Source organism: Thunnus albacares, chromosome 23, assembly GCF_914725855.1.
Source record: "Thunnus albacares chromosome 23, fThuAlb1.1, whole genome shotgun sequence".
NCBI classification, from domain to species: Eukaryota; Metazoa; Chordata; class Actinopteri; order Scombriformes; family Scombridae; genus Thunnus; species Thunnus albacares.
In genome coordinates, this window is record NC_058128.1 from 9,262,892 (window position 1) to 9,272,915 (window position 10,024).

The following is a 10,024-nucleotide window of genomic DNA, read 5'->3' on the forward strand; positions in this document are numbered from 1 at the left end:
TTTTTTTTTTTTTTTTTAAAGATGGATTAAACAATTAAGTATAACTTGTTAATTAGTGATCTTTATAGGTGTTGGTTGACAGGTTTTGATACCTTTTGGACAGAGCCAGCAGAGCTAACTGTTTCCCCTTGTTTCCGGTGTTTATGCTAAGCTAAGCTAACCAGCTTTTGGCCTCATATTTATCAGATAGATATGAGAGTGGTATCAATCAAAGTCTCTGCAAGAAAGCGAATAAGTCCATCTCCCTAAATGTCTGTCTACTCCTTAAAAAGTGAAAAGACAACAAACCATTAAGCAATCGACTTGTTATGAATACTCATAGCACTAGAATGACCCTGCTTGATGAACAGTAGGTCAGTTGCACTATGTCTTAATTTTGTTTTTTCCTTAATCCTGTTGCTTGGAATAATATCGCCCATACTTAAAAGTTTATGGGCGATATTATTGCCTCACATAGATTTATTGAATTTGAAGGAGTGCCTTTGATGATGTTTTGGTTTGAATTTTTTTGTTGAAATTTGTGTTTAGCTATCTGCGGTGAATTAGGTATATTATTTAATGGCACTAACAGATTCTTGAAGGTTCAGGTTTCCTGATGCGGTGTAGCCTCTTTGTAGCTTTCAGGTCCCACTGTTCAGTAACATGTCCACTTAAAATATGAATGTAAACAATCTTTTTCAGGCCTAGTTGAAGTAAATTTTGTTGTTGTTGCTGTAACGTACTGCCAAGGTCCAGGTCCATATCTTTAATTCCGTCAAATATACACGTAACAGATGCAGTGTTGGGACACAAATAGTACTGCAGGTGGTGCTAAACTATGATTTAGACATTTAAAAGCAATAGGAAAGTAGCTTGATATCTGCCCATGGCTTTCATATGGAATAACTACGGCTTGTGCTTCAGCATTTAGGTAAGTTGCTACTTAGATATCTAATCATGCACCATGAAGGAACTAGTGTTTATTAATGCCAAGATCTTGTACAGGAAGATTACATTACTGAGCAATTTCTGTACTGTTTATGCTTCTCAGGAGTTTGATTTGTTAAATATGAAACACTAAAAACTAGGCAAAGTGGACATCGTAAATCATTTAATGACCAAATATTTGTTTACTCCATCACTATATGCCTTAGTCCAAAGATCTCTGAATCACACGCCTTAATATTGCAATATTGTGGAGTCATCTAGTTACCTTTTTGCACATAATTTGTTAGATGTTGCACGTGGCAGCTTCTGCTTGAATGTACTGTACCGCAATTGAATCTTTGCCTCTTATTTTGATGATGCCTTGTTGATCTTTGTAAGATTGTTTGTGTCTTCTGCTGTTGGTATGTTTAAATATTGTTAAGTGTTACATAAAAGAATAGCAGCCTGTGTAATTTGCATGGCTCCTTGTAGTTATTAGGACACGCTAACACATACCATTACAGCTGCTGGGACCCAAACATAAAAACTGTAACGTAGGTTATAAACTGCTACATGAAAAGTTTGCTGTATAGGGCTTTGGAGTACCATTTATAGAAAGCTACTGATAATCAAATTTTGACAATTTTTGACACTCAAAATGTAAGTAAGATTTTGGAAAACATGCCAAATAAATGGCTTGTGCCTAAACACCTCTGTCTGTTAATTATTTGTCTACAATATCAAGCCTCCACTGTACAGAAATGTTTCTATTTCTTCTGTAAATATAAGTAACCCAAAGATAAATTGTTCTTGTTGATAGGGCTGTAACTAGACATTATTTTTGGTTGTTTAGTTTACAAAATGTCAGAAAATAATGCAAATGTCTATCACAGTCTCCCAGAGTCCAATTAGACATCTTCAAATGTCTAGTCACAACAGAAAAAGCAGCAATCACAGTGGAAAAGATGGAACCAGAAAAAAAAGTTTGACATATTTTCTTTGATAAATGAGTAAATAATAATCAATATCGTTGCCCAGTAATTTTCTATCAATCTATTAATTGTATCAGCTCCACTTGCAGACACCATTAATTCAGTTATGGTGGCCAAACTCGGCAAAATGCTGGCATCGCCTACGTGGCTGGCTGACGCGTTTAGGGAGCTTCATGTGCTGTCGGTAATATGAGTCTCACAATCGTAGCTCAACTGAACTAACTCTAACCCTAACTGAACGTTTCAACAAATCGATAATTATGATTGAAAGCTATAACTTTACTTAAAACCAGTGTATCGCTTCAGCTTGCGACAAAGCTGCCACACAAAACGACTATATTTGTCACAAGGCCCAACTAAAGCACTCCCGCCGTTAGCTGTGTATACGTATTTACGAGCTTGCGAGGAGCACCTGAAGGCCGCATTTTTCCTAGGAAAAAGGGAAAGGATTAAACATTGTTTATAGCTGTAACATTACGCAAAAACCCAGCTGTGGACCATTTTGTGACTTCATCATTCTACATTATGCACTTATCAGGGAGACAAATGTCTTATTTTAGTCTGCAACGTAACGAATAATAGATAGGTGGTCTTTTTTACTGGTAGGCCTGTTGAATTCCTTCAAAGTTAACAGTGTGTCAGTGTGCAAAGATGCCGAGTGAAGTAAAGCAGAGAAAGAAGGCAAAGCAGAGTGATGAGCTGTCCGAAACGTCGCCTGCGAATACCAAAGATGAAAAGGCGAAGACAGAAGTTGGAAACAACGCAGCAGCAAATAAAACGTCTTCGAGTTTGGACCTGAAAAGCATAATGTGCTTGTTGTCGTTTGCAGCATGCGGAGCACTGAGCTGGTAAGTCAGAAAACAGTCAAGATATTTCTGTTAGAAGGAGCTTTTTCCGCTGTTTCCTCTCTGATTTAAGTGTTTCTGTCTTGGTTTTCAGGGTGGTGCTTCAACAGAATGAGAGGTTCTCCGAAATTGAAGAAAAGTACCATTTTTTACAGGGAAAGACTTCGAGTCTGTTCGACATGGAGGAAGAAGTTCTTAAAGTTTCTAAAAAGGTACGTTTGAGTTGAGTTTAGGAGTGGACGTTTAAAGGGCCAGTTCACCCAAATTACAACAAAACATACTTCTCATTAGGGCTGAGACCGAATACCTCGATATCAATATTGTGACAGTATTGTAAGGATGACCACTGGTGCTTTCACAAAATATTTACACAATGAGATTTTTGATAAATAATCTGGTAAGTTACATCACTTTATTGTAATGCAGCCTTTAAAACCAGGAAAAGACAACACTTATGCTATATGACAATATTCAAAACCTATGACGATATCTAGTCTCATATCATGATATCGATATCTGACCATGCAGACGGTTTTAGTTTAATTTGCTGAGGTCAAGATTTCTTCACCTCTACACCAATACAGTGGAGGAAACTGTTCACAGTCCCCACTTTGAACAGTTACAAGTGGAACTATTTTCTACCAAAGAAATAGTCCCTTACAAAAACTGTTGACAGCGTTTCGTGTGTGTTATCCAGACTAACATGGAAGCATAATGTTGTTTCTAGTTTTTTAAAAATGTAAGTTTTCAGTGCTTTGTGCACCACAGATGAAAGGTAATAGAAATCTTAGAGACAGATATCTCAAAACCTGGACAAATAAAACAAAAACATGTATCTTCATGGTTAGAAGTAGTTGAGAATATGAGACTTATTTTTTTTAATTTGAGTGAAATGACCCTTTGCGTGAAAACATAATGGTTTTTCTGTTCGTTTTCACTTTTAGGATCAAAAGTAGATTTATAGGTAGATTGAGATTTGGACAAACAGTTTTAATTTGGTTTAGTGAGAAGGGAAATGAGTGCAGAGGCTCCTTAAGTCACTGGTTCCCAACCTGGGGGTTGGGACCCCTCAGGAGGGGTCACAAGAGAAATCTAAGGGGTCATGAGATGTTGAAACAACATATTTCATTTTTGCTATATAAAATTTATTTTATTTATCTGATATTTCTCTTATCTTTGCTTTGCGTTCCTATTCAGCTCCATAATAAATATCTGAATGGAACAACCTGCGTAGAGAAAAATCACTTCTAACAGCTCATAAACATAATCAACCTGTAATGTTGGGGTTCACAAGTTAACATTTCTTTATTTTAAGGGATCACAAGTAAAATAAAATTGTGAGCTACTGCCTTAAATTATATCAAAACCCTCTGCATGTTGAGATTTTGTTTGTGTTCATTGAAAATTTAAGAAAAACTACTTTTAGCTGAGCACAAATTGTCTTTCTTGCATCCTGCTTACTAGTCCAAGCACATTTGTGTGAGCTTTTGAGAAATTCCTTCTTTTTTTTTTTTTTTACAGTTTACTTACGTTGTGTACTTTGCACTTGTGTATCCTACTGTATGTACTGTAGTATTCTGTCTGACAGTAGTATTGTAGTATCTGTATTATCATGAATACTGAGGACCGTAGAGCTCCCACAGAAACAGCCCTCCTGTTTTGTGTTGCGGCTGCAGCTTGCCGCCTCTCAGGACGACCTCCAAGAGGCGCTCTCCACCGTCACCTTGGCAACAAGACTCCAACAGGACATCTCCACCCTTCATGCTGTTATCATGGCGATGCAGGCCGACGAGAACTCCGCCTCCCGCAACCTGCAGATGGTCAACGCTCACTTCCTCAACGTGACCGAGACGTGGCAGGAGCACCTGGCCGCCGTCACCTCTGACCTGACTGCCCTCAAGGCCGAGTCACGGGAAGCTCACAGCGGAGCCACAGAGCAGGTGAACGAGGCCGAACGGAGGGCCCGGCAGCTGGCAAAAAAGTTGGAGGAGCTTGAGGACAGCACAAAGAGGAACGCCCGCGCTATGGATCGGACAGAGGAAGACGACACCAAGCGAGCCCAGGAACATCTGGACTGGAACACCAAGCAGATCCACAAGCTGGAGGAGCAGCTCAGCAGCTTGTCCCGCAGGGAGGCCGAGCTCAGCTCTCAGCTCCAGGAGCACATTCCCCGGGCGCAGGAGTGTGAGGAGCACCTGCCGCAGGTAGAGGAGGCGGTTCGCTCCATCCTGAGGCTGGGTGGAGACCTGAGCGGGGCGGAGAAACGGCTGGAGGAGGTGACATTACAGGTGTTTGGGACTGAGGACAGCATGCTGAAAGCGCTCAATGAAATCCTGGAGATCAGACAGGAGCTGGACACCCTGCAGGCCCAAAACAGCATCCTCAAGATGAAGAACGAGTTGTCCGTGGTTAAAGAGGCGGTCCGTGAACTCACCATGGTGTTGAGGGAAAATAGGGTTGAAAAGGAGTCTGATAATCTGGAGGAAGAAGAATGGAAAGATGATGAGGAGTGGGAAGAAGATGACCAGGACGATCTAGCTCTTCTTGATGACGTCACTGAATGATGCAGCTAGAAAAAAGGAGCTTCGCCGTCTTACTATTTGCTCTAGACGGCGATTTAAGTTCAGTATTAACGTTTTATAAAATGTGTACCTCACTTTAATGTCAGACAAATGTGACAATCATTGCATAACTGTTCACTGATTTCAACACAAACTCAAGGATACGTGCTCTGTGTTATAATTGCAATCAACAATATGTTTGATTTGTTTAATGCGGAGTGACACATTTAGCTTTCACTTGTAATATTATGAAATATGCAGGATCACTCTCAAGCCAGCCATTTGCACTGATACAGCATCTATGCCACTCTTATATCAATATAAGTGTTACCTTGATGATGCTGATAGAGGAATAGCTTTTATAAATAAATATCATTAGTCATATATATATATATATATAACGTTGTATTTCAGCAGTTCCTAAAAATGTTAAAAACATGAAATGTAGCAACCACTTAGTAAATAGTCCCATCATAATATTGTGGTACAAGACGCCTATTTTTCTCACATTTCTATTTGTTTCTCACTACTTGATGGTAAAACAGGGTGACGGGCACCAAAATTGTCCAATCAATGAGTTACCTGTCAGTCAACATCACTTCATGTTTACTCTTCTTGGTTGTTTTTCTACAGACCAGAACTTAAAGGCAATAGGGTTTTGTTTTTTAATGATCTGGACCAGATGAGCTGAACTATTTTGTGTGTTTTTATGTCATCGGACATCGGGCATTTTGATTTCATCTATTGAAAGCATTATGATTGTATGATGTCATCACTGAGCTTATTTAATAAAATCACCTTTTTTAGTGTGAACGTCTTATTTGTACCATTTCTGTGTTGTTCATAGAGGAGTGAACCCTGAGATTATGTATTTTAATGTCTCACTGCTGATTAAGCCTCCTGCATAAACCCACAAATACTGTAGTTGTTGCACTTTTCACTCAATGTACTGTATGTCCTGTTGCAGTGTGAGAGCGTGCAGCTGATGCTGGAGGGTCTGGGGGGTCAGCGGGGGAATCTGCAGCCTCAGCTGGAAGGTTTGGAGCAGGATGTCGGCCGGCTGAAGGAGTGGGCTTCTGGGTTAGCTGAGAAAAAGGCTCAGCTCCAGACCAGCCTGAACACACTGACAGATGCCGTGGCGCAGATTGAAGAACGCACCTCCGCCATCACAAAGGACTTTGCTAGCAAGGTATGTGAGCTTCTTTGCTTCTTCTTGTGAGGAAGAAGAGAAGAGGGGAAAAAATTGTGCAGCATATGATTTCAGATTCCAGATGTAGGCAACCAAATTAAACTATAGGCACAAACACTATTAAGTGTAAAGCTGCACAAGAGAACATGAACTTCTTGGATTCTCTGAACTAAATTCTTCTTCAGGAGATACATTTATTCATTATTAACTTGTGAGTGAGTGATACCAACAAACATCTGAATTTAATCAGCACAAATAAGGAGCTAATTTAGCTCAGATGAAACACTTTTTTGTTAATTTTTTTTTTTACAATAGAAACTTTTTCCTGGTGTTGTTTGGTTTCTCAGCCTCTGTTCTCCTGTGTTGACCGTCCAGGTGGCGTCAGTGAGGACAGACGTTCGCAGGATGGACGGCCTGCACTCGGAGCTGGAGACTCTGCTGACTCAGTTGGGGGAGCTGGAAGATAAGACGGCTCAGGTTGAGCATAACATGGTCAAACGCATCGGCGATGTGTTGGCCAACAGCATCGACCGGGTCTCTAATCTCCGCGCTTCGTCTGAACGCAACACTCAGGCCATAGAGCAGCTCCGCCGCCGCATCCCTGAGCTCACCACTGCTGACAAGCTGATCTCTGAACGACTGATGGAGCTAGAGAGCGGCAGAGCTCGCCTGATAAAGACAGTGACCTTTGCCAGTGACCTGAAACCAAAGGTGGCCGCTATTAAGAGAGACTTCCAGGCGTTTGAGCCTCAGCTGTCAGATCTGATTTTTCGGATAGGAAGACTAGCAGAGGATCTCACCCAAAGAGAGCAAGAGATTGCTGAGCTTAGACAGACACTGGCTAACCTCACAGCAGTGGAGGGAGATTTAAGTGTTACTAGTAAACAGGTCAGTGAAATAGCTGATCTATCTGATATTGGAGAAATAAACCAACCAACATGAGCATCAACCTCAGACGAGTGGAGACTGATTGTTTGCTTTTTTTTGGCTTTTGCTCAGCTGTCAAACTACTGTGTGAAGGTTTACTGAAATAAACCTTTTTTGTACAAATTTGACGAATATGAAACTTTGTTGAACAAACTCTGTCTGAACAACCTTGAAGCACATTAAGAAGTGTAAATGTGAACAATCCCGCAGCTAGCCTGTCAACATTTCTAAAAGTTTTAACATGTTTTTTAATATTGAATGTGGCAAAACAAGGTGAGGATGAAGATTATTTCCATCCTGGGCTCCTCATTTTCTTGGGTTTTTCATGTTTTGTGGTGAAATTGTCATTCAGAGTCTCTGAAAACGGGGTGAGAATTAATTATTTTGGCCTTAATGTGGACAAAACTGAAGAAGTCCCTTGGATAAGAGGTGAAACGTCTTCAAGTATCAACAACCAAGAAGCCCAGTCGCCTTCAATTAAACTCTCCTTGGATAAACATGACTTTGATGACTGAGAATCTTAACAGACATCGAATATGGTCAAGTATTTAGTATTGGCAATAAATACGGGCTTAAGTTGCCAAAACTCCAGTAACACTTGTAGTATAAAGAACAACTGCATCATGAAACCAAAATTTTTTTCATCAGGGTTTCAGTCACAATCTTTACATGTTAATTTCACAATTAATTTGCTCTTTATTTCTACAAGAATTGCTGGGGTTTTGACCCATAAATCATGAGACTATTTCTCATCTACATGTACCTTGGAAGTAGGTGAAGTTGTACCAAAAGTCCCTACAAAAAAGTTGCATTTAAAAACGACAGATTGTGGTATGAATGTTAAGAATCTCAGTCATTCAAGACTTCAAACTCCCCACCTCAAGTCCTTGTTTTCTCTTCCTCAAATATCAAAGCTGAGATTTATAAATTCAGGTTATTTTTTAACCACATCATACACTTCAAGGTTTATATGGTGCACCCTGGATGAAAGCTCCTCCCCTTTACCATTTCTGTTTCACAAGACAGTTTGCTAACCAAACTATGTGTTATTTCGTTGCCTCCGCTGGGCAATTAAGGAGTTACTGAATGTCCAAATGCCTTCTAGCAAAAAAGATAACTTTTAAGTGTTCCGGTGAAGTAGCTGCAGAACTGCAGGAAAGAGATAATGACCAGTTATCTGCTACTGCTTCTTGCAGATGAAAGAACTGGGCACACAGGAATGACTCCACAGTAACTAAGGCTTCTTGTCACACATTACAAATAAGATGTTTTAATAGGATTCCTTCAGTGTTCATCGTTTAGGATGTTTTTACTGGGAGCTGAATCATCCACAGAGGTCTCCTCCTCTCCAAAACAAACCTACACAGGGATTAAAACCAGTAAAAACACTGAATAAAACAGTTTCACATAAAAAATCAGTTACAAGGTAAGGCAATGTTTTAATGTTCAATATTTGCATTACTTTTGTTTTGTTCTTTTAAAAAGTTGTTGTGCCCCGCAACCACAGAGACCTGATTCTTCAGAGCAGGTGTGACAAGTTTAGGTGATTGAGATATTGCTCTGGTAACTCTTTAACTTTGAAATAGACTCTTGCCAGGAAAATCCCAGTTTTATCAACATCCTCAAAAGCCTCACTTGTGTTCCTTGGCTTTTTCTTTATGTAATAGCTTTACATTTAGAGTTCTCTTAAAAGTAATGTCCATGTCTCCTTTAGTTCAAGTTTTCATTCCTACCTTTGTTAAATAACTTTGTAAGTACTGTTTTGAAAAGAAGGGTATAAATTCATTGTACTCAATTAAAGGAAAAAGTTATAAATGATTGTGGCAACATAACAAGTGTAGATGCTTCCATGCATGGAGCAAAGAGTGAGTATGAATCATGTGACGGGGGGCTTCACAGCAACCACATGCCAACCCAGCTAAACATCTATGAGAGAATTTGCATGCCTGTCCCAGGGACCTAAGCTCATGAACGTATGATAAGACCCAAATCACTCATGTCATGGCTGAAGAGGAATCTTCATAAGGAATCATGCATTAGTTACATCAACAGGCACATTACACATGTGAAGGGTGGGAAAAATTGGATTTGCCACTATAAGCAGATATCAGTGTGAGCCACAATAGAAGCAAGATAGAAGCATTTAAAAATGTGCCCCTAAAGAAATAATTAGAGATTATTCTGTACATATCAGGATGTCATGTCAACCCATAAAGGGTCCATGATACACTTTTGTTCAGGACCAATATTTCAGGAACACTGCTTAGAAAGAATGATGCACGTTGTTCAATCTGTCCAAATCAGATCCAGAGACTTCTGGTCAACATGTTCATAAGTCATCCCACATTTATACATGAAGCCATTTCTTTTTTTTCATGAAAACAGGCAACATATGACGGAGTATAAGACAATGGGAAAAACTACAATCAAATAAACCGATACAAAAAGGGAGAGAAAAAGGGGGAAAAACCAGCAGCAACAGTAACAACAAGGAAATGAATGTTGTAATGTAATTTAAGCTGACTTTCCCCTTAATTTTCTCAAAAACTGTGCAGTACAATAACTCCAAATTTCATGTGGTCATAGTCTGACCCATCCTGAACA

The 10,024-nt window shown here is 39.7% G+C and overlaps 1 protein-coding gene across 2 annotated transcripts; it reads left to right on the forward strand.

The window, feature by feature from the left end:
• Positions 1-2,316: 2,316 nt before the first annotated feature.
• Positions 2,317-7,548, forward strand: LOC122975591 (IKBKB interacting protein). 2 transcript variants are annotated; one of them, XM_044344094.1, is made up of 4 exons: positions 2,317-2,746; positions 2,838-2,955; positions 6,272-6,493; positions 6,869-7,548. In XM_044344094.1, the coding sequence occupies exons 1-4, from the start codon at positions 2,550-2,552 to the stop codon at positions 7,433-7,435; spliced, it is 1,104 nt and encodes a 367-aa protein (XP_044200029.1). In that variant the 5' UTR covers positions 2,317-2,549; the 3' UTR covers positions 7,436-7,548. The 2 variants fall into 2 exon arrangements, with proteins under 2 accessions (XP_044200029.1, XP_044200028.1); XM_044344093.1 differs by lacking the exons at positions 6,272-6,493; positions 6,869-7,548 and adding an exon at positions 4,420-6,113.
• The last annotated feature ends 2,476 nt before the right edge of the window (positions 7,549-10,024 follow it).